Source organism: Genypterus blacodes, unplaced genomic scaffold, assembly GCF_046128005.1.
Source record: "Genypterus blacodes isolate CSIRO-AG114 ecotype Tasmania unplaced genomic scaffold, CSIRO-AGI_Gbla_v1 ptg000053l_1, whole genome shotgun sequence".
In the NCBI taxonomy this organism is placed as follows: domain Eukaryota; kingdom Metazoa; phylum Chordata; class Actinopteri; order Ophidiiformes; family Ophidiidae; genus Genypterus; species Genypterus blacodes.
The window spans coordinates 1,442,501-1,468,010 of NW_027466865.1; the positions used below are offsets into that span (position 1 = coordinate 1,442,501).

General features: G+C 48.1%; 1 protein-coding gene across 1 annotated transcript in view; it reads right to left on the reverse strand.

Moving 5' to 3' along the window:
• LOC143001353 (zinc finger SWIM domain-containing protein 6-like) overlaps positions 1-25,510 on the reverse strand; it is a 42,120-nt gene that overhangs the window by 10,628 nt on the left and 5,982 nt on the right. The window contains exons 2-9 of the mRNA XM_076150911.1: positions 7,896-8,252; positions 6,243-6,391; positions 3,896-4,046; positions 2,237-2,416; positions 1,775-1,945; positions 1,473-1,619; positions 973-1,119; positions 517-777 (exon numbers count right to left, since the gene is read on the reverse strand). Of these exons, the coding sequence (XP_076007026.1) occupies positions 517-777; positions 973-1,119; positions 1,473-1,619; positions 1,775-1,945; positions 2,237-2,416; positions 3,896-4,046; positions 6,243-6,391; positions 7,896-8,252 (1,563 nt within the window). The remainder of the gene's footprint in view (positions 1-516; positions 778-972; positions 1,120-1,472; positions 1,620-1,774; positions 1,946-2,236; positions 2,417-3,895; positions 4,047-6,242; positions 6,392-7,895; positions 8,253-25,510) is intronic.

Below are 25,510 nucleotides of genomic sequence, written 5' to 3' on the forward strand. Positions count from 1 at the left end.
GGCGGGGGAGTGGAGTGGAGTCTGACAGGGCCGCCCTGGCCTCCCCCCCTCCCCCCCTCCCACTCCCTTTCCCATAACCAAACCCGCGCTGTCGCATTCTGCTCCGGCTCGAGTCCTGTAAATGTACACACGGCTCTGTGTGTGTGTGTGTGTGTGGGTGTGTGTGTGTGCTAACGCGATACCCCTGGTGTTACTGTGTAAAGAGCTCATTTTGGTCTGGCCCAGGGTAGCTCAGCTTCTATTTGCACCACAAAATGAAAGGATAATAAATAGTGAGACAGAGACCAATGTGTTTTTTCCTGTTTCAGCAAGAATGTGTAGGCGCTGTGTGTGTGGTGTGTGTGTGGGATGGATAGAGAGCTAAAGAGAGGTCAGAAAAAAAGAGAGGTGGTGTGTCTACGTGTATGAATGCATGTGTGTATGGAGGTATGTGGACGTAAAGGACGATTAAGGGTGAAATATCCCTATAAGAATCTCTATAAGGAAAATGGTGTGTGTGTGTGTTAGCTCCCTCACCCTCTAACAGAAAGACGGCTTGTTTTCGGAAGATTTTGACCAGGGAGTCGTCCAGTTCCACTTCCTGCAGTTTGGCCAATAGCTGCTCTTCATTCCGACACACCTTCTCTTGAGCATACAGCCCATCAGGCATCACCCTCTGCTGGCCTAAGCCAACCAGAGCCGTCTCCACCGCCAGCGCCACGTACGATTCGCCGTCGCCCAGCAATCGCTGCACAGGCATTCGTTGAAGGTCTGCTCGGCTCACCACGCTGGAGCAGTCTGAGAGAGAGAGAGAGAGAGAGAGAGAGAGAGAGAGAGAGAGAGAGAGAGAGAGAGAGAGAGAGGGAGAGAGAGAGAGAGAGAGAGCAGAAGGAAGAGGGGAATGAGGAGAAAGAAAGGAGCAGGCATAAAGTAGAGTCTGCTCCACCTCTCTGTGTGTGAGGAGGGATGGAGAGACTAACTCATCCGTGGTACCTGAGAGGTCTAAGCACGTATTGGATCCCTCCTCTCCCGCTCGTCCCGACTCTGTCAGGGTGCTGAACAGGGTGCCGATCGGATCCAGGGGGTGCCCCACCCATCCTTCCATGTTGGTAATAGACGTATGGCCTTTATGGAGCAACTCTAATGGGGCAAGGCAGGGCCATTCAATTACACAGGGATGCAGTTAACACAACACCTCGCAAATACTTTTTTTTGCCAACTTCAAATTTCAATGTTTTTACATTCATTCAATTCTCTGGTTATTTGTCTGAAGTAAGATGAAGGGAAGAAATGGAAGTAAGGCTTATACACAGACAGATGCATATGTAGGTGTCTGACTGTGACCTTAATATGAGTAGAATCCAAGTTTAAAAATGCAAGTAAATGTACAGAAAATATAAGACGTTAAATTAAACATCTAAAATTTTAAATGTGAATTTTCCAAAGACTTGTTTAACATTCCTGTTTGGAATCCAGAAAAAGACGATCCTCACCTTTCTTGTGTCGGCGGAAGTGCTCCAGTTGCCTCTGCTGCTGCCGTCGTAACGTGTTCACCACAGCAATGGCCAATCGGAGTGCTTCTCTGGGGTAACCATGGGAACGCAGAGCATCCACCCTGGCACATGCTGTTGGGACGTGTTCTGAGGAAAAGGCAAAGTAACATAATTTCCCCCAGGAGATCAATAAAGTACCTTTCTCCTTTCTTCTTTCTTCAATGTGGAACCAATATGTTTGCATCTGTTCAGTCTGTTGTCTGTACATGGCTAATAACAGAAGGTTAAAGACCCAAACTCACCATGCCACAAGGGCCAGCCACGGGTGTCGAACAGGGAGCCCTCCTGGTTGTCGTGGTAACAGTAGTTGGCATAGAGGTCACTGGCAATAATGTGCTGAAGGTGGCGGTCCTGCCAGTGCAGGTCACAGGCCTCAATAGCCCGTGTGAACACAGTCCTGTGGGGTCGCATCTCTGAGGAAGAACAATGAAGGGATTTAAAGATGATTACTTTCATATCATTTTCGTCTTTTCGTCTTTAGCAAGAGTTTGTCATTGTTGCAAAATTTTATAATTAATACCTCCATATGCATCATGTAAAGCTCATCACATTTTAATGTCAAAAATACCAAATCAAGAGTTAAGCTCCTCGTTAAATGTTCAGCAACTGAGTGACGGAGATCACACTTTATTTCAAAGCAAACAGATCTCAGACAGACAAACAAAACTAATGGCAGATCAAACAGACATTTGTCAAACTCTGACCTTGGTTGCCGTGAGCGCCCTGAGGCAGTGAGTGGGTGAGGTTGGGCAGCTCGTTGCCATGGTTACCATCCTCCCAGGGGCAGACGTCCACGCTGTTCCATCTGCGCAGCTGGCGCAGCCATGATGACTTCTGCTCCGGTTTGCAGTGGGGGTTCAGTACTATACACATCCACAGGGCACCTGGACACACACACACACACACACACCTCAGTCATCTGCCCTATTTCCCAATGTATGCCAATGATGTAACACTGAGTCACACGCTCCAGGTGCGTCTTGTGAGAATTAAAGAACTTCGTTATCTTGCAAGACTGAAAGCTCAAGGCAGTTTCCTAAGATGTTCAGCATTCATAATGTTGTTGTTCCTATTTCTTTTACAGCACATTTTGTATGCTACCGCCATCTTGCACTGGAATACAAAACTCTGAAAACAGAGAACTTAACTAGTCCCGAGGCAATGCTGACTGCACACACATCATTTTAGAGTAAATTGGAACAAACAGAATATGAAAAGTGGTTTTGTCTCAGGGGACACAGGCACATTCAGGGATTTTACTCTCCAGACTGCTGGAGATATGTACACTCAACTCTGCGTGTGCGTGTGCGTGTGTGTGTGTGTGATATACATATGAGTTTGCATAAAGTCAGACAGAGTTTGGGAGAAAGGACGAATACAAGGACAGAGACAGAATGCAAACCGGGACAAGAAACACAAAGAACAGAGGGAGAACAGAAAAAGGGGGAATGACAATGAAATGGGAGCGTAGATGATGGGTAGTGGATGAGGAGACATGGACGAGGACGCGTAAATGAGACATGGCTTTGTGTCTGGAGGAGAGCAATAGCAGGAGCTCAAAGGAAAGAAAGACAAAGCGGAGAGAGCGGCGCCGAGAGGCAGCATTCACCACACATCAGGGGGAGTGATAAGGACTTGGGGAGAAGGGTTTGAAGTGTGGACTTCAAAGACAGGGTGCACACACTTCCAGAAATACGTGGGATTGAAACAGATGAAATCACTGTGTTGTCCTTAAAGTACAAAATAAGACCAAAGGGGAAAATACTGAACATCGTCAGCAACAACAACAACAACTTCAACCGAGACATTAGAGGAAGACAACAAAGACGCAACATGACTGCTGCTCCGCTGCTCGGCTCTATGATTCCCATGGAAGTGTTTTGCTGTAAATACAGTGTGTGTGTGTGTGTGTGTGTGTGTGTGTGTGTCATAGGAAAGACATAATTCGACAAATCAAACAACACACACGGCGGGCAGCATTGTGGCGTATCAGCCGAGTGTGTGTGATATAAGATGGAGACGTTACGCAGGTCACAATACTTGGGTTTTTGATGAGGTGTAATGTGCTGTGCTAAACAGCTTGTTATTCTCAAAGAGACTCCCGCTGAGCTGCCAAACACACAGTGTGAGGGAGGCTGAGCTGTCAGCGATGAGACTGCACGGCTGTGACTGTGCGCGAGTGTGTGTCTGTCTTATAAACGAAGGAAAAACAAACAATAAAAAAAAGTATGTGTTTGCTTTTGTGTCGGTATCTAGATTAGATTGTCCACCTTGCTGTGTCTGTCTGTGCCTGTTCATACGGGTGGAGGTGTGTGTGTGTGTGTGTGTTGGCAGGACAGTGTGCGGTGCATTCCTCCTCTCACCCAGCTCATCCCAAAGCTGTCTGTACTTGTCGGTCATGGTGGTGCCTTGCTGTCTCCACAGCGCCAGCCGGGGGTCGGCCATGAACTGTTCTGTGATCAGTGTTAACATCCTCGCTCCGTTGGAGTCGCGCATCTTCAGCATCTCCCTCACCTACGGGCGGAGACAGGGAGGACGGTTACACACACACAGAGACACACACACCTGGACACACATGCCATTCATTTACACACACAAAAACTAGACAGACAGAAATATGTCACAGCAAAGAATCCTGACACCCTCTGTTAAATCAAATATCACATATTAACATAGAGACAAGGCAAAGAGTCACACACACTCCAATACACATACACACTCACAAAATATGCAAAAATACACACACAATAAAAGCACATTTGCGACAGAATCTCAACGTTCACATATGGACACAAGAGTAGTGAAACATTTTTCAAAACTAACACACAACACACACACTCTTACAATACATTTGTATTTATTATTATTTTATAAGTGGAATGTGTATTGACAAACACATGCGTGAATGCCTGTGTACACACTTATCTGCACGTGTGCGGTGACAGCGTGTGGGTGTGTGTCATTTCTTCAGTTAAGAATGCCGTTCAGCGTCGCCGAGTGTGTGTCCGTGCAGGAGCGCATGTGGCTCCCAGTGTGGGTGTGTGAAATATATGTGGCTGTCAGAGAGAGTGTGTGTGTGTGTGTGTGTGTGTGTGTGTGTGTGTGTGTGTGTGTGTGTGCTGTGTGTTACAAATGGGATGTAACAGGCATCAAAGAGCATAATGCAGAGAGACGTCCTCAGAGATGGACATGGTGGCTGTTAATGGCTTTGGCCGCAGTCTTAACATAGCACCACACGTATTAATGCTGCCCAGCTCCGACACGCAAACATCCCACGTGTAATTGTTTCATCATGGTCCTGCCTCTCACTCTCTCTCTCTCTCTCTCTCCAACGCTCCCTCCTCCTCATCACTAACAAAGCCAATACAGCTTCACTAGAGGGGGAAGGGAAGGGATGTGATAATGCTGTGTGTGTGTGTGTGTGTGTGTGTGAGGGTTGATTGTCATGTAAGGAAGTCAGCAACAGCTATAGTAACAAAATTCCTTCGGTGTGTTTGCACAACAGTTTACGCGTTCAAGACCTGCGCTTTATGCAAACTGCAGGATGCTTTGAAATCTATGGGCGGACCTGGTGTTCTCCGGACACTGACGTAGGCCGTCAACTTTGTCAGTTTGAGGAAGTGTTGTGAGGGTTAATCCAGCCCAGCAGGTGGCAGCACGGAAGGTTTTGGCTATTCTGAAGACTACAAATGATGGTATAGATTAGTGGTTGCCAAATTGGGGGGCACGGTGCGGGATCGGAAGAGGAGCGATATGAATATGTACCGCCACAGGCAAATGAATGAGGCGATACTTCTTCGTCTCGCTGCAGGAGAATGAGCGTACAGAACGCCCCCCCCCCCCCCAAGGAAGAAGAAGAAAAGATCTAATGACCAATGTGGCTATGGCGAATTACCTTTGGAACGCGTACGTTATTATGTCTTCATCCATTTTCTCTCTCCATTGGTTCAAACCTCAGTAGCTACAGGAAAGATTGTTGACGTTGATTTGTTTGGGTATGTCAACATGTGACATCACATCGCTGCAAGAGTTACAGAACATTTCGCACAGAATTTCAGGTGCTGTTGCTGTTTGCCAACCTGCTGTTATTACCCCCGACCGTTTGATCTCTGTGTAGTGACTGAAAGAATGAGATCACACAGAAACAACCTGCACAAAGTCAGGGAATTAAGTCTTTCTTCCCCGGTATGTCGGGAATCATGATCAGGAGAGCGTCCACCAGCACGGAGCTCCTGACTCGGCTGAGGTGGCTCGTACCTCCTGGACTCCTTCTAGTCTTCCTGGGTCCCTGCTGCACACCCAGAATGCACTGGGGGGGATCGTACATCCCATCTGAAACTGGGAACCTATTGGGATCCCCCAGGAAGAGCTGGAGAGCCAGGGAGAGGGACAAGTGGACAGATGGAGACTTTCACCTCTTGAAAGATGAGACATTGCTTTAGCTGGAGCCTGTTTTGCCTTAGATGATGACATCATACGGACTACGGAGGGATTTTTGGACATCAAAGACTGCTGGGGGCTGCTATAAAAACGGATCTTTGGCTGGTGTTTCCTGTTAAAAGTTGATGTTGAAAGCCGGACCCAGAACTTCAATCGACCCTCACACAAGTACAATAAAGGAGGCGAGTGTGAGTGCGGTGTTGTGGGTTGACATGTGTCTGTGTGTGTGTTGTTTTGTTGTGAATGGATGGAGTGTTGCTGGCTCCTGACCTTGCTGAAGAGCAGGTTGAGCTGCTTGCCCGAGCCATGGTAGCCTCCCTGAGACAGGAAGAGCTTGACTTGTTCCTGAACCTGCTCCTCATCCAGATGCCAGCAGTTCTCGTCATCCACACTGGCTCCTGCTGTGGGGTCAGGGGCCCCTACACACACACACACACACACACACACATAATGTTTAAATCAGGCTATGGTATGTTTTCTATCACCAATTCATCATGATCTCATCTCAGGTCTTGATAGAAGTATATGGTCGGTAAAAATAAACCTAAGACAGAAGTGTAAACTCAGCATATAAAGTTTGATTGTAATGTACTTTGTTCCTTTTAAGAGACATCCTGGTTTCAATTCATTTCCACTCTGTTTGGAAATCAATTAGCAGCCTCTTGAAACCCGAGGTGCACATTCTACCACAACAGTAAACATCCCGTCTGCATTTATATTCGCCATAGTTACGATGATGATGCATTATAATGTAATGTAACAGAGACTGAGACTTTGAACATTACCTCTATGTTCATTTATGTCACTCTGTTAAAAGGTTATGGTGCAAAAATAAATACAGACGGATATAAACCAAACCAAAATAAGCAAAAAAAACTGTGACATCATCCTTTAAATGAAAATAATAACTAATATATGACATCTATGTTGTAAACATTATCAACACTGCACATCTTCATCCCACAAAATTGTTATTTGAAAGAATCCAAACACTTCAGAACACACAACGAAACAAAATAAAGACACACACACATGCATGCACACACACACGCACAGGCACACGCACACACACACACACACACACACACACACACACACACACACACACACACACACACACACACACACACACACACACACACACAAAATTGATGGTCGGATTCATTGAATAGGAGAAATTCAGTTAGACGGTTCAAACCAGATGACATGTTTTCAATTTAGAGCATAATTGATGGGAGGGCTGCAAATCAATACGCTGTCAAAAAACAAACAAACACAAATAAAGCCACCAGCAGCGCCGTTATATTTCCTCTTTCTTTCCTCTCATCATTCCTTCCCTCTTCAGTCCCTCACGTCTCTTCCTCTTCTCCTCCTCCACACACACACACCGACGCCTTTCCCCTCCGTCTCTTGTCCACTTCTCTCTCTCTGAACTTCATCCTTGCACGTCTCTACTTCCGCTCGTTCTTCTCGCCACTGTTTGATTCCTCCTTTTCCATCTTTCCACACCTCTCTCTCTCTCTCTCTCTCTTTGTATTCGTTCACCCTCTCGTGTCTCTCCAACCCTACCTCTCTCTCTTTCTTAAAGGTAAACAAGTCTAGCATCAGTAACAAGAGATATACAGTGCACCTTTCTTTATCTCTCTGCTTACCTATTTGTCTGTGTCTGGCTTTGGTTTTCTCTCTCTCTCAGAGGTAAATAACAGGGTCTATAGTGCTGATTAGAGGCATACATTCTCTCCTTTACTGCCTGTATTCCACTAATGAGTATCATTGATCTTGCCAGACTTTACCTTCACCACACAGTCAATACGCATGCATGCAGAGGCAGGCACAAGCGAAACCTCGACAAACCAAGCGTGGAATCGCGATCAAACACGCCTCCCTCCCTCAGACACCCACGGACGCAAAACCTTTGCTCACCGTGAACCTGGTTGATCTCCGAGTTCTGCGACAGAATCTCGTCGGCCAGTTTTTGTGCAGTAGGCAGCACCTCAGTGTGGTGGACCGATATCAGATACTGGACGAACTTCTGCAGCTGGTCTCTGCTCATCTGGAACAGGGTCTCCGAGATGGGCAGGTGCAGCTTGACCTGCTCGGGCTTCCGTACTCGGTAAAGCGAAAGCGCCACCACGTGGGCGCAGTAGAAGATGTCTTTGTTGCCGCAAGTGCACGTCACCGCCGTGATCTTGCAGCGGTCGAAGCTGACGCTGACGCTGCACACCAGCTCTGGGGACGAGGGCGTGGCCGGGTCTGTCACTGTGCCGCTCAGATGGAAACCTGACAAAATGAGACAAGACAAAGAATGATCAGCTTTCCAGGTATCTAAGCAACTCTGATTCTTGAGAGATTATCAAAGGTTGAAACAATGGACTCGTGGACGGTTATTCCTTCACGGAATGAGATCTGAATGACTTCATCAACTTAAACGTGCCTTTCACTGACAGACATCATTGGAGGATCACTGAGTTGTAAACCAATTATGTGGAAAAAAAGACCAAAGACATCAAGACTGAAACACAGGAGCCTCTATCAGCGCTCGACTCCAAAATGATCCATGAAAGAGAAGTGAGGAAGTGAGAGCAGAGAGCTATTCTGTTTTACTATCAATAATACAGACCTGAGTTTGAATATAACGTTTGATCTTCTCCTGTCTACAGGCGGTTGGTCATTATAGGATAATGAATATGAATGAACGGGGTGGGGTCCCCAGCAGAGGCCCAAAACACACACCGATGAGCACATGAAAGAAACACACGTGTACACCCAACAGCGAGTCACAGCGTGAGATCATGCATGTATTAATAAGTGGGAGGGGCTAAGAGGAAGACAGAGTGGCTTATGAATGCATTAATGGGGCCGGGGAGAAGGTGTGGACGTACATCTCTGAATATGTTTATCAAAGGGCTGAGGCGCACGCACGGCTGTGATATCAAGCATGTATTAACGCGGATATCAAAGTGTTTCCTCCGCTGCTGCGTTATGAAAAAGGAGGCGGGGAGTTGAATATTTCATAGCATATAGATGGAGATGGGATGAGGAGGCTGCGGTGTGTGCGAGGTCGGGTCAAAGCAGTTTCTCTTCCTCCTCCACGCTTAAGAGGCCTGATAAGAAACAAGAGAGACGGAAAGGGATGAAGGCGCGAAGGGGGTGGTAACCTTTATATATAACCTTGAATGTGCCCAGAGGACATGAATCAAAACAAAAGGAGTCATTTGGGCCTGTGTTCACTTTCTCCCTAAAGTCAGAAGAGCCATTAAAACATCCTCCACTTGAGTTAGACTGAAGCCTAAAACAATTTTGGCCCGATCCATTAATTCAAAAGACTTCTATTAGCATGAAAGCCTGCAGAATTTCAAGGGCATCGCTAAAATTATTATGCGTCGCTAAATGTGCACTTTTGCTCTGCATTATCTGCAGAACTAAAGCCGTGTTGGCTGCAAATTTCCAACCGTGCTCTGCCACGAACATCGCCATGGAGATGTGCTTTTCCGATCGCAAAGCCAGCTGGCAGAGGAAGTACGTATTCCTTAACAACATCCACAGAAGAGGGGTGTGGATTCAATATGGCAGCCAGTCGCATCTGCAGCGATCAAAGCCTATACGTCTACAGCTGACTGGGAGAGAGAGGGAGAGAGGGAGAGAAAGAGAGAGAGAGAGAGACAGAGAGATAGAGAGAGAGAGCAGCTGCTTTTAGGAATAAGACGTGAAGTATTTAGCTGTGTAACAACATACAAATGGGCACTGGCTTTTAATATTTGGTGACACAGGCCATATGTATGTATGTGTGTGTTTGTGTGTGCATGTGTGTGTGTGTTTGCACGCGTGAGGTGGTGTTTCAAGAGTAGCCCCAAGTCCAGAGAGGGGAGAGACAAAGAGAACATCAAAAACATGTGGGGCTGAGTGAGCTCAAAGAAAAATCAACCTCTGACACACACACACACACACACACACACACACACACACACACACACACACACACACACACACACACACTTATCAGCCTGTTGTAAAAACAGCTGCACTCTTTTGCATTTTTTCCCTTTTTCCCATTGGGAAAATTAACACCGAGATATTTTCTAGATTCAAACCACATGGAGGATGAAAAACGAAATAGTGATAAAAGACTAAACCTGAAGTCTGTTGTGTTTCTCTAGCTTAATGGACACACACACACACACACACACACACACACTCTCTCTCTCTCTCTCACTCCAGCCCCATTTCATGTGCCCCTTCCTCCGTCCACATTCCCACAGCTCTTTCTCTCTCGCTCTCTGACAGATGGGTAGGTAATGAGTTTCGCCTTTCCCCGTCCAATCGTCTGGGCACCAAAAACTGCCCCCCACGCCAAAAATGCCCTTTTAATTTAGCCAAGCGCTGAGTACAGGGATATTACTGTTTAGATACACACACACACACACTTCACACACACACATATTCACACTCACACCTCCCATGACTCCTGGTTGGGCGGGTATGAAGCCTTCAATGTCTCATGTGCTAGCTATTAAAAAGCCTGGTTTCCCCTCACCCAGTCCACCCAGCTCCCCTCCCCAAGTGGTGCTCAGGGTTCTTTCTGTGTGCATGCTGGAGAGGCCAGGGCAGGCTTTCAAAGTAACCATGGCGGCCATTTTTAGAACAAGGCCTCTGTGAGGTTGCCCTAGAAACCCCTTCTGACCGCCCTGGTGAAATCACACTTGGCCCGCAGCACTGTGAAGGACAGCGTGAGCCGTGTGTATGTGTGTGTGTGTGAAAGAAGGAGCCAGAATGAGCCGTGTGTATGTGTGTGTGTGTGAAAGAAGGAGCCAGAATGAGCGTATGTGTATATATGTTCAAATCCCACAAAGGTCTATGGACCACCCATACATCAAAGCATTCCCCCCGCAAAGGCCTTCCCCCCCAACATCGTCTCTCTTTTTGGTTTTGAAAATTGCGCAAGTAACGATAAGCCTGCGTGCTCTCACTCTCTTGACCGGCTCGGACCACTTCTGTCTATTCAACAACAAGGGGCCCCAGAAATACCAGAATCCTGCTCTTATTTCAGGGGAGGAAGGCCTCGACTACGACCCGCAGCTCCTTCAACATACATCTGCTCTGACGGAAGAATGCAGCCTTTATACCGCGCCTATAAAGGACTCAGGACTTCGCCGTAGCTCAGTCTGCCCGCCCTGCATGAAGGCAGATGACAGGGATTCGGTGCCGCCACTGAAAGTATGCTGGCCTAAGCACAAACATGCTCAGTGTTCCAAAATCACTAGAGTAAATTAGATTGAGCAACATACATATATTTCTGCAATCGAATTAAGATTCCAAAGCCAATGGAGAAAATTCAAGCCCCAGCAGTGGGAAGGTCATTAAGTTTATTGGATGCTGAGTGACTGTCGGCTGAATCTAATATGACACGGCACGGTACGGTTCAGACGGCGCTCATCCCGACGTATTTGTGCGTGCGTTTGATTCCGTATGCATGATTGATTCAGGTATACAAAATAAGCGGAGACAAGCAGGCTTTCGCGGGGCGTCGGCGGACAAAAGTAGGAAAGGGGGAGGGAAAGTCCTTACGTATTGTTGGCCTGAGACAGTTTGGTTAGAAAAAAGAAAAAGTCTGGACTCTAATCTATTGGACTGGACTCTAATCTATTTACTGGGGCCCTACTGAAAGGAGATGTGAACCCCTGACCGAGGAGAAGGCAAACAAAGGCAAATCACAGAGCCCAGCACATCCAACACCGCCTCCCACCCACAGTTAACAAACCTTCACACCAATGCTCCTTCATACATTCAATTAATACAGTTACAAAGACAATCACAAACCCATTCAGCGTCTTAGAAAAGAGGTCTAACAATGTGCGTGTGTGTGTGTGTGTGTGCATGTGTGAGTGTGTGTGTGTGAGACAATTAGTGCACGTGTGTGTGTGGTCCTATAAGGAAGCACCCATACAGAGACTATAAACAGAGATCAATGCTATCCTGCAGGAGACCTTGCTCCAGGCGTGTGTGTGTGTGTGTGTGTGTGTGTGTGTGTGTGTGTGTTTGTGTGTGTGTGTGTGTGTGTCCTAGGTGTGGAACAGACTGGAATAACACAGCTGAGCTCCAGGGGCGGCCATATTTATGCCATGGAGCCCTCTGGAAGACCCAGAGTCTTTTTTCTCGCCTGGTGTGTTTTTATCACCCTACTCCGATACATACACACACACACACACTCATTCTCTCCCACTGGATGTGTATGCCGACAGTCACAAATGAGCAGAAATTAATGTTTTCAGATAGTCTATGAATTTCAATGCTTTTATTTCTGCGTGAGATTCTGACAGCAAAATCTGCATACTAATCACACAGAGAGAAAAGAAAAGAAGAATGTGTGTGTGTCAGCATGTGAGCATTTCTGTGCGTGTGTGTGTGTGTGTGTGTATATTGACAGCTGAGGGTGATTGGAGTTGTCATCAGCTGGCGGTTGAAATGACAGTCGACTACTGGGTTGCTGCCACTTAGTTGCCATGCGGTACATCAGGAATGACTTGCAATTTTCTAACTATCACTTTCAAAATGGATTCTAATTTTGTTGGATTGGACCTGTCAGGCAGCGCTGGTGTTGCTGCTACGCTGACTGATCCCAAAGGTTGGCATGCAGAAGGAGGTCGGTATAGAAATACAGTGAGGCTTCTGTTCAGGAGAGAAGGAAGAAAAAAAAGGACAAAGGGATGAGGGACGTAATTTTACTGGCACGAAAAAAGAGAAACGAGACGGATGAAGCCTGAAATTCTGAGAAAATTGGCTAATAAATCACAGGAACACGGGTTGGTGGTGTTGCTGTGTCCAATGCGCACAATGCAGGTAAGCAACAATGGCTGATCCACTGTGAGCTCGATGTCACGCCCAAGAGGTTCAGAAGCAGAAGGACAGTGGGTCATTAAACAACGTTAAGACCTGTGTGATTATTCACAAAACGTTTCTCCATTTTGTTTCGAGGAATTTCCAAATTTAGTAAACACCTGCTGAACGACTCAGCAGCTTTAAAATGCAACATACATTCACAAGAGGTGCAGCCACAGTTGAAGCTCTGTTATTGGCTGTTTCTCTGATAAGGCTTTCACACACAATCTAATACCCTTCTGATCAATCAACCAGGATTATTCATCGCAGTGGCTCATCGGCATTTCTGGTGATTCACCTCGGATCACTTCATGCATATCCAACTCCTCCAACTGCCACTCATTGTCATTTTTGCTTCACGAACCCTTGTTTGAACCAAAATAACAATAAAATAAAAATGTGTGTGACAGTTAACGTCTATAAAACTAGTGGTTTTCTTTCTCGTTGGTTAGGTTTGTTGGATAACATGCGGCAACATTAAGCTGACAGTTATAGCTTTGATGTACAAACACTTTGAGGCATCAGATGTGAGGTAACTTCTAGATGTAATTTCAGAATAGCACCTGTGTGGTATTGGGTGGACTGTCCCTTTAGCTGCAATTCAATAAATCTCTGTCACTGGAGAAGCCAGTAGCTGGCTAATTCTTTCTCCTGGCTGTACATTAACTATACATTATCCCGATCCATGTGCAAGGTTCATTAGTGTGAACGAAATTACAGCTGGCTGGAAATGAATGTGTGTAATTAGCAGAGGTCTGTCCCAGTAGAGCTGGGCAAGCTATAGACGGAGGTAATGGGATCCATTGAAAAGCCATTGTGTGCTACTTCAGGGCTTGAGTATCTTTCTAATGACAAACCTATACACTTGAGGCATTATAGCGCACGAGTGCTCCTCTCACACGGCGCTGGAAAGTCCAGGCCCAGATAAGATAAACGTGCTGGTCACACAGCAGAAGAAGCCTGAACAGAGGGCAAAGTTCAACCAAATCATAGCGCTCACATGTGACTCGCATGCTTCAAGTGATGCTTCTGTGATTAAAGGTTTTGGAGAATGATACTGGAGCTACAGTTTAGTTGGTAATAGTAAGTAAGTCTGGACATTATGGGGGGATATTTTCTGTCCATATGTCTGTATGTGTATCTGTTCTATTTGTTCAACAGGGCACAGATAGACGTTATGCACACCACAGTAAAAGCTAAATGGAGCTGGCGGATTCCAAAATAGCACCGTGTTACGCTATAATGATGGTAACGCCTTGGAAAATCAATTTTCTTTGGGCACTATTTCGTCGCCCTCCACGTTCATCTCTGCCACATTCTCTCTTCTGCTTCACGTTATGGGGTCACAACCCTCGAGCAGCCAACTGATCAGAGGAAACGGCAGGAAGTCAATATAGGATAGCGACGCATTCACCGTTTCAAGGTAGACAGCAGCTTTCTGGGGCAAAGGTGAACAAATGAGTATTTGACTAAATGCTCCAACTTACAAAAAGCAAAGCCAGTGGCCTTGTTCAGACAAGATTTCCGTGAAACTCCTTACATGTTATAAAACTGGAGTGTCCCTTTACGCATTTGAAATGAAGGTGCGTTTGTTTTCCTTAGTTTCCTGACTTTGCCTCACCAAAAACGCCTTGAAACTTTGTTTGAACATAGATGGTAAAGAGAGCAAAAACAGCATGACAATGCAGTGGAGCTCACACACATACACACATACGCAAACACACACACGCACGCACACTGTGAAACCAAGACGCTAGAAAAGAGAGCAGAATTAATCAGCATATGGAAACAGCAGGGACGGGCTGAGACGTTTGCATGCTATGCCTGGAAATAACCATACACTCTTTACCCCTCCTATTTTGCTGGAAAGGCAGTCGACACCACACACACACACATGCACATGCACAAATACACACAATACCCCACCCCTTGACACACACTCATGATGCCTTCATGCTTGCACGCATACTGGCTTCAGTGACTCCCTGCAGTCAACCTCCTTCTGCTCACAAACAGCCCCTCCTCTTTCCTTTTTCTCTCTCCAATAACTGGCTCCTCCCACGTTCCCCCTCCCCTGACACACACACACACTCACACACACACACAACGCTGCCTAGCCCTAAGCTGACCCGTTGTGTGTACTGACGTCACACTAGACAAGGAGAGGCATCATTCCAGACAGACACACACACACGTGCACACAAACACATGCACACACGCGCGCACACACACAGGCCCCAGCCGAGGGGGAAGCTGCATTCCAGCACAGGCACACAGACACACACACACATATACACAAATACACATCACCACGCCTGGCGGTGGGAAGCATGGGGAGCGCTCAGCTGTAGCGGGGAGGAGGGGGTGTGGGGGGGGGGGGTGTGGGGGGGGGTGGAGGGAGGGAGGGAGGGAGGGAAAGATGGCTCTGAGCCAGTGTTCCTCTGAGCTCAGCACTTCCCCTTTCAGCTCCAGCCAGCCGCCAGTTTGCGTAACGCAGCCCATGCAGCCCTGCCGGCTTGTGCTTAACCCCTTCCTTCCTGGAGTCACTGAGGTCACTCTCTGTTCTCTATTCAGCCACATCCTGGCATAAGCCCCCCCCCCCCCTCCCCCATCCCACCACCAACACGCCCCCGCCCCGAAAACCCCCCTAACATCCCCCCGGCTGAGGCCGTCCCATAACAGCACTCACACTTCCTCATTATTACCTGACACGGATGGAAGCAGACAAACACACACACATGCGCAAACCATCACGTAGACACACATTACGCTGGCGCTTTTTACCCAACACCCGCCAAGAAATGATACATCCACCAGGAAATGGGTTAACTCTGTGTGTGCCGCATTCTTTCTTTCTGTCACCGATCCGGGGCTGAGTAAATCTACTTTTCAACCAAAGAATGACTGAAATGGAACGCAGAGAGCAGCGCGGTCTCACCCTGCGCTGGATTGTCTCCTTCTCTCATGGAGGACAAAGAAGGCTGCAACACAAACACAGCCATTGAAACAAACACCCATTCAATAGCAATTATCCTGCTATTATTATTATTGCCACAGAAAACAAAGGGATGGCCTCAACGCTGATTAGTTTGCATGAGGAAATTGGCAGGAAGCGTGCAGGTATGAGCTGTTTGTTTAGCTGTTGTATACCCGCTGACCTTCCACCAGCGTATGTAGGCCAAAGTGTATGCGCTGCCCACAGAGATGTGAGCTCTCCTACCTCAGACGTAGCGCCTCCCCTTGAAACCCCAATGAAAAGTGTCATTTCTCACACTAACCACAGCAGACACACGCACGCGCGCACAGCGGAGGGACAGTGGTGTGCAGAGGAGGAGTGAGGGAGGGAGGAGGGGGAGTTTTCTCTCACATTTAATATCACTTGACACACGTCATCCAGCATCTCTCAAACATCCACTGAGCCTGTGTCAGAGCCGCATCCCTGTCGATGATCTTGTGTACGCCTATGGGTGCGCGCGCGCACACACACACACACACACACACACACACACACACACACACATACAGAAATATCAAACAAAGACAAAGCAAAGGCAAATATCACAGCCACCTGGTGCCTTGATCGAAGGGCTACGGCAAAGAGAGAGAGAGAGAGAGGGGGGGAGGGGGGGGAATAACCAGGATAAAGACGACTGAGCAAGAGAGGGGAGGGGGGGGAGCAAGAGACAGCTTGAATATGTCTCTTTTGAGTCGTGTTGGTCGATTCTCTTGCCTGTGGGCAATTCCTGTAAATATTGACGTTGATGTTAGGACCACTCTCTTAAGGATAAGCTATAAAGCGAAGGGGTTAGATTGACTCTGTGCAAACGCCGAGCATCTGAAATCACAAGCTACGCCCGGCCTTCTCCCAGCGTGTTGAGAAGGAAACGGCGAGGGACTTTCACAGGGCGAAGAGCTGCAACCCAATGAGGGAAGTGAGCTATCTCAGTAGGTTTACAGCCCCGTCTCTCAAGAAGGCTTAGGTTTCTACTCTCAAGCTAAAAGCACGCAGCTGACATCAAAACCTTCACAGAAGACCCCCATTTCCCAGAAACAGCTCTGGTTTCATGTAAATAGCTGCCTTTCATGGCTACATTGAGATAAATTGCACCCTGCTGGACAAGAGGGAGACAATGTTCACCCTGGAGCCTCTTTTGTTGACATCTCCACACGTTGCCATGACAACATATGTCTACCCAGTGTAAGTGCGTATGCATGTGTTCGTTTGCATAAATGGGTTGCGTTTGTGGGGCGCACATCCTGCATGCATGTGGGCAAACACAAACCACACACAGAGGCACTAAAGAAATAGAATAAAATAATAAAAGCTCTCTCTCTCTCTCACACACCCAGCTACACAAAATGGTACAAAGAATAATACACCAGTGTGACCAAAACACTGAATCAGGTTAGACTTGCTTTCTAGCATCATGTCCTCATGGGATGCTGCAGGCAGAGCAGTTTATTACTAAGCATTAACACGTAAAAAAATAAATATAAAATCACACAAAGCTAATCCAACTGCTGATCTTATGACCACCTCTTTCCCAAAACCCTCCAGTGTATCGTCTGTGCCTGGTGAACTGGGAAATCATCCGCTAAAAACAAGGAGCAGTACCGGAAAATTGCTTCAGACACTGTTGTCAGTATCTCTGCAACCTGGCAGGGCGGCTTCAGCGAGTGTGTACGCTCAAATCATACTCATATTGTTTGGTCAAATTTGTTTAAACTCGCATTTTCACCAGTGACAGAAAGGTAATCATGTCTAGACACAATTCTGTTGATTAAGTCTTTTTCAGAGATTTGGGACTTTGAGATTCTCATTATGTTCATTTGAGATGCTCAAGTGCAAAAGGAGGCTGGGACAGAGGCTTAACAGGGGTGTGTGTGTGTGTGTGTGTGTGTGTGTGTGCGTGTCTGTGGGAGGGAGGATCCCCACCCGTGGGCAAGTCAGCATCCACCCATGAAGTAGGTCAGTGAAATTTGCCCAAATTAGGTCAATGGCAGTCAATGGGTGCCATCCTGGACAAGAGAAGGAATAAAGGCGAGAGAGGCTAAGGCAGAGAGAGAGAGAGAGAGAGAGAGAGAGAGGGAGGTGGGAGGGGGGAAAGAGACAGAGAGACAGAGGCAGAGAGAGAGAGAGAGAGAGAGGAGAAAGGGAGGTCTACTCACATCAAGGTTACAGGAGCAGAACCAAGCGGCTTACCTCATCTTAGCGTTCACACTTGGTTAATGACTGTTGTGCAGGTCAATACAAAACACATAGACACCAACACACCGAAAAGCCTCCGAATGGGGAATCAAACCTCAACCAAATGCAGGGAAAGTTGTTGTCTACAGCTTCAAGCCAACAGTTTCTCCGCAGACACTCCTGGTATCAGAACAAATGTATATGAAAAAGCCAGTTTTGATTCAAAGGCAGTCAGTTATAGTGCTAAGCTGTGATTATTTAGCACCCCCCTGCCCCCTCTGGCTGTTGGGATGGTCGATTCTCTCCCTTCTGCCTCCTCTGTCTTTTCCAGCTCTTTCCTCTCCACAATGGGAGAGAGGTTGTTGTGCATTGTGGCCAATAAATGGCAGAATAGAGAAATCTTTGCAGTCTGCCGAACGTGATTTGCTTTCATCATCCTGCATCTGCCAGTCAGCAGGCCCACACACACACTCACACACACAACTCAAACTCTAGAAAAAGATTACGAAGACAGCAAAGCTACAGTATTGTGCATTATATAGTCAGGGAGGGGCTGGACTATAAGGCACCAAGAGATGTGAAGTATTCCAGAACGTTCTGGTGTTACTGAAATTGGTCTATTTCCACACAAAAGGAAAACATTGTGTGTGTGTGTGTGTGTGTGTGTGTGTGTGTGTGTAAGGAGACCTCTGAACTTAATTCTGTCAGTCCTTTCTCAGTGGTCCCACTGCAGTCTGGTGTCAAAGAGGAGGAGGAGCACTGACAGGTGTCTTCTGTAGGCAATGTCTGTTATTGAAGAGTGATGGTGAAACCTGGCCTTGCACCTAATCACAGAGCCCTGCAGCTTTGCTCAGACAGAAACAGAGGGGGGACAAAGGCTGCTACCCTGGGAAGCGATCAAACTCAACCCGCCGGCTTGCCCACAGATGTGACAAAGCCCACTTCCCCTGCCTCTGCCTATCTCCTACCTCCCCCCGCTGCCAATCATGTGTCACGCAGTACGCTCTCACCCTGGTAAGATGCACGCATGTGTGCAGCGTGCGTACATGTGATTGCCTGTCTACACATGTTAAAAGAATAGACAAAGAAACACATGATGACACAAAGAGCTTCGCTGGAAGCATTCAGCCCAAACTGACAAATTTTCAAGCTGATCATGGCTCAGAATGAAGCAGGCCACATTGAGTTACAGTGACTGACGTTACCAGCCAGAGAGAGATGCCTGGCTACAGAGACCGGGTATAGGAGCCAGGGAATTGAAACCAAGCCAAAGCGAATGAGGCTGGAGTCCAGAGAAGTTGGGCCAGCACCAGGGGCCCAGCTACAGGCTTTTGTGGGAGTGGGGAGGAAGCTTTAAAGGGAACAAATGAATTATGAAGAAATGCTGAGAAAAGAGAGAGGGCAAGGTTATGGGTGAGAAGGAGAGAGAGAGAGATGGGTTTGAGGCTTTTCAGTGCACAAGTGGGATGGAGGGGGATGGCTGAAGGGAACCGCAGAGAGTCAGGCTGAGCTGGAGCTGAGGCTCAGAGGCAGGGCCAGAGCCTGAGCTGGGGCTGCTGAGAGAGGAGCCAGGGCTACGGGCCAGTCGAACGAGGGAGGCAGGGAGGGAGGGAGGGGGCTGGGAATAGGAGGAGGCTGTGGCAGAGCTGGGGCCGGGGCCAGAGCCAGAGCCAGAGCCAGGGGCCCCAGCTTTAGATTTAGTCAGCTGTTCCCCTGGCCAGCAGCTGGAAGGACGAAGGGAGAAAGGGAGGGAGGGAGGCAGGGAGGAGGAGAAGACGGTGCTGAGACTTCAGGGGAGAATTTTAACAGGGAAAGCGGAAAGTGAGAGGAGATGCAGGGGAAGGGGAGACCAGTGCGAAGGGGAAAATAGTGTGGAGGTAAAGGGGTATGCGAGAGGAGGAGGAGAAGGGGAGGTGGAGGTGGTGGAGGTTTGGAAAGCGGACAGTGGAAAAGCCATTAGATTCCTATGAGAGAGAAAACAGTGCTGAGAGCAGACAGACTGACAGAAGGTGGTTAGGGCTCACTGGCTGTGCAACCACTCTTCCCTTCCTCTCTCCCTCTTCCTCACTCCACTTCTCCTTCCCTTATCCCTCCATCCTCCTCCTACTCTCCCCCTGTTACTGGCCGTAATTATTCCCCCCCTTCTCAAACCAGTTGTGGTTCCGCAACAGCCCTGCTATTCATTGCTGCACGACCTGCAGACATGACCCTAAACACACACACACCGAGATCCCAAACAGGTGCCCCTCACACACACACACACACACACACACAACAAAGCCATCCAACATAACTGAATGGGGGAGGTACGCAGGGAGTGAGGACAGAGGAGAGAGCGAGAGAAGGAGGGTGGAAGTGGAGAAGAGGATCTGAGGAACGCCGCGGGAGGAACAACAAAACAAGAGGGATGGAAAGAGGAGAAAACAGCGGCGGAAGAGAGAGAAAAAAGACATAATTAAAGCAGAGCGTATGAGCACTTTGTTTCCATAAAGTGGTGAAATGAGATTTAGAGTAGGGGAGCGAGGGGCGAGGGTTTGCCACGGGGCAAGCAGCCGCTGCTAGCAAAGCACTTTATGGCCTATTATATTCCATTCAGATGGACCAGGCGTCTGGGATAAAAGCATTTAGTCTGTGAGTTAGTGAGTGACTCAGCACTTGGAGCCTTCGCAGGTGGACCCCTCATAGCTACACAATGCATATCAATCAAGTGGCCCACTCACTGCATACGGATTACTCACTCCCACTCCTCTGACGCCTCTTCTTCTTCCCCTCCTCCTCCTCCTCCTCCTCCCCCCTCCCCTCTTCTCTACCTACGTACGCGTCCTTTTTCTCCTCAACCTTTCAAACCCCCTTGTGGAAACACTCCGCCACTCCGTTTGTTGCTTATTCTCCTTTTCAGACGGATTTTGAAGCGCTTCCACCTGCTCTTGAATGTTAAGGGATCCTGCTAGGTTAGCATACACAACAAGCAGGAGGGAGAGGAGGAGGGGGGGAAGACAGGAGAGAGAGAGAGAGAGAAAGAGAGAGAGAGAGAGAGAAAGAGAGAGAGAGAAAGAGAGAGGCTCCAAAAATAAACTAAAAACCTGGTAAATGCATCCCTGCGCACAATTCTTGCTTTGCACTTTCTCATTTCATTTCTTTGCTTTAATAGCTGACCCTCCTCTTCTCCTCCCATTCCACTCCTCCTGCTCTCAGACAGCAGACAGCCCCTCCTCCTCCTCCCTCCATTGCTTTCTCTCCATCACTCTTGTCTCAGTCTCTTTGCCACTGTCCCTCCACCCATCTGCCCTTTCCTCTTGGTTTTACCTCTGGGCCTCTCCATCCCCTTCTCTCTTTTCTCCTCCCCTTGGTGGTGGTTAATGGCACAGGGATCCAGTGTGGAATATAGATCAGCGGGAGATGGATGGGGCACCAGGAGCTCCGGCCAGTCCCGTAGGTCCCAGACCAAAGATTAACTAAATATTAGCTGACAGGAAGAGAGAGAGGCAGGGACACAGCTGCTGCTGTGCTGCTGCTGCTGCCGGTGCCACGACGGGCACAACAAATGACAGAGTCTGCTTTTAACCCTCTTTGCTTTGGAGCGTACAGAGGAGAGAGGCGTGATAAACACACAGAGATGCAAAAATACACACACACGCCGCGCACAGGGCACACACACACACACACACTTCTGTACACACAGATGCACATGCGCTCAGAGGCACCCTGGGAGACGAAGTCCACTAATCACATTCTCTCCTCCCCCTCTTGGCCCTGCCAAGGCGGATGGCGTGTGTGTGTGTGTGGGGGGGGGGGGGGGGGGGGGAATAAATCTTTATTAGGAGATGTGTCCCTGCTTTATCGATCGCTTCGCTCCTTCCCTCCCCCCCTCCCTTTCTCCCCTCCCTACCCCTCTCTCTTTCTCTCCCCTCCTTTTGTTATTTTAGGCGTGTGTCTGCCATCCAGTCCAATTGAGTCAGGCTGTACATCAGAGAGGACCATTACCCATGTCTCCCTGGGCTGGGCTGTCACTGGCTGTGAGGGGGGTAGGAGGTGAGGCGATGCAGCCACCCAGGAGGGACAAGCAGCCAGCCAGCCGGCCAGCCAGCCAGCCAGCCATCCAGTCAGCCGATCGGCCAATCGGCCAGCACGGCGGCCTGGCAGCTGGATAGCTGGTCAGCCAGGTATGGAGAAGAATGCAAACAGACAGGGTGGCCATGACATCCAGCAGCAGTTATGTTACATTGTGGAGGATAATGTGGGAAGAAGTGTATGGCAACACCACATTGAAGCGTTTTAAATTCCTCACTCTACGCTAAATGTGATTATTTTAAGATTATCCTGCGTATTTTACTGTGACATGAGCGTTTGGATTCCCAGTTTTGAATTCTGTGAAGGATTATTAGATGTTTTCAGTCTGACTCTGGCCAATTCCAAAAGTTTATTCCCAGTAACTGGCTGTCACACTCTACCGAGATAAATATTTTCAATAACACATCAAATAACTGCAGTATTACAATATAATGATTAATATTATGACACAAGTATTCTTGGTTGTGTTTATCTTTATTTTCCGAGGCGTTGCCGCATTAACTCAACATCTGTCACACAGCAGGTCACGGATTAGCTATCACAGCTGTAGTTTCTCCAGAATGATCTCCTTCAGTAGTGCCTCTGAGCAAGGCACCGAACCAATGACCGCTCATTCAGAGCATCAGCTAAGAAGAAGGTGAGGACTGGTGGTGCCTGGGGCTTCCATGGTGATCTCTTATTCCTGGTTTCATGTGAAAGTAAGGATCTTATAAAAGAGAAAATCCTTAATGGAAGACATCACAGCAAATAGGCCAAGTCCCGTTGTTCTCTTAATTCCAGACGGGGGTAAACAAAGAGCTTCTAAATGTAGAAACAGTGATCTTCCCCGAGGTCTGGATGCAGTCTGCTAGCTTGCGCGGAGACCGGGAGCTAGCTAGCGGGCTGCATTTCCTTTGGGAATGTAGACACAGGAAGCACTATGGAAACATGCTGTATCTAGATATGGGCAGTGTAAATAAGATATGAGTTTCTATTGCCCTCACTTGGGATATGAAACTGGAAAACTGAGAAGGGGAAAAGTGAGGGGAGGGGAAGATTTGGAGAACTTATAGAGAGAGATAGAGAGAGATAGAGAGAGAGAGAGAGAGAGAGAGAGAGAGATGGGGAGAGGGAGGGAGGTACAAGGAGTGCTTAAGAGTGAAAGAAAGAAAGAAAGAAAGAGAGAAGAAAAGAAAGTAAGAGAGAAGTAAAGAAAGAAACCCCTTCAAGACAAAACTCTTCAAAGGGCAACTAAATTCCATCGCCCCTCTCTCTCTCTCTCTCTCTCTCTCTCTCTGCCTTTGAATCGTTCTCATTCTGGCTCTTTGTCTCTCTCTCATGCCGAGAGCCTTTCCAGCTCTATTCAGAGTTGTTCTGCCACAGAGCAGTGAATGCATGTCTCACATGCCACACAGCCACGACATCGTTGGACTAGGCACAGCCAGAGGCACCTCACACTCTCAGGACCTCCTCCTCCTCCTCCTTCGCATAGCTCACACTACACTCAAGCCTGCCGGGCAAGAGAGAATGGTGAGAGCCCCCCCCGCCACCACCCCCAACACACACGCACGCACGCACGCACGCATGCACGCACGCACGCACGCATGCACACGGGCACACACGCACACACACACACGCACACGCACATCTCGTTCTTTGCTTGGTTCCAGATTGTTTCACCACAACTGGGCATTTGCTTATTTGCTGTCTCAGTATTGATATCTCAGGTGGGAAACTACTCATTGGAATGTGAATAACACACACACACACACACACACTAACATGTCTCCTTTGGTCACATGGTGTTTATTGGAAAACAATGCATGCGCATGGACCTGTCTTTCAAGCAAAGCAATTGGCCACTGGAGGGACAGTCTGACCAGGTTGACCTTTGGCTTTCCTAAATCCCCGGGGGTCAAGTGAAGAGGTCAGCACAGGGCTAGCTCAATGCTGGGGGAGGGACCAGTCGATGAGTGAACACCTCCAGCGATGTATGTGTGTGTGTGTGTGCCCGTGTGTGTGTGACAGGGGTCGGTGGCAGGTAAACCCTCATCTTGTGCTGTTGTTTATTCTAAGGCGCCTAGTCACTGGCGCCCTTGCACCAAGGCAAGTATGTGTGTTAATGCATGTGAGCGTGCAGGAGTGGAAACGAGATAGGGTGAGAATGATGGCAGACGGGAATGTCATCCACCCTCTTATCATTAACATGCCTCACCTTTATTCAGCGTGACACACGGCCATAAACACACTCGCTGAGCCATAAACACACACCCAGCAGAACACGCACATGCTCGCAAGAACATGCACTGAAAAACATCGACCATCATCTCCATTCAAAGGAAACTATCCTGTGTAAGCATGTAATATGTGACACACACGAACACAAACACATCGGTTGTAGCCTGTAGCTGATCTAAAGCTGTTTGGCTTCTGGGGCGAAACTGCCTTTAACATTGGCCCTCATACTTAATACGAGCACACATAAACACACACACACGCACACACACACACACACACACAGCATAAATACATTGAACCTTCTACTGCAGCAAGCAGAGTCTTGGAGTGCTTTGTGCTTATTTCAGCAGCCCATTGGTGCAAAGAGGAATTCATTAAAAAGAAAAAAGTGAAAGGGAGCATCAGATAGGAGAACGCTGAGCGCTGCATTCCCCTGTTGTTATTATTGCCAAATCGAAGAGAGAAGGGCAGCTGGTAATAAAAGTCATTAAATGAAATAGAAAAAAGCGGCTTTTAATAGGGCCTTGTCATTGTGGATTTAGTAGCCTTTCTATCCCCCGGTCTCTGCACTCCATTCCCTTTGCTCACAGAGAAGAGAGGTGAAGGAGCTCTGCGGAAGGAGGACTGGATTCCTAGACAGACTCAGCCAGCCGAGGAGCTGTGCTGACGCACGCCCAGCAGCCACAGTCTGGGACAGGAGACAACTCAAGCTGGAAGTGAGACCGGAGCAGACGCTAGAGAGCTCATGCTGAAACTTTATGACTTTACTCGGTTTATTTTAACAGGGGCAACACACACTGATCTTGTACACTGAGCGTGTCTGTATACGTGCCAGCATTAGTGCGTAGGGTAATTTTCAAGTGTGGTCTTTGGGCAACTGGTTACAGGGCCTGCGAGTGCGGCAGAACCGAGGCAGCCCGGGCTGGAACCGGGAGCGGTGATTAAAGAGGGGCGGGCAGGAAACGGCCATGTCTAGGCCTGGGAGCGGGGAGGAGGCTGGCAGGAGTCAGGTAGGGAGACTGGAAGCACGGCAGACAGACGTTAGCCGTGCCTAGACATGGCAGGACAGTCTAAATGTACATCTTTGGTACAAAATGTGAGGGGCAGAGGGAAAAAAAAGCTATGGCTGAGTTTAGAAAAAAGAAGGCTGACTGGAGAAAGTCTTGGTCTGTGGTAGGAGTAATCC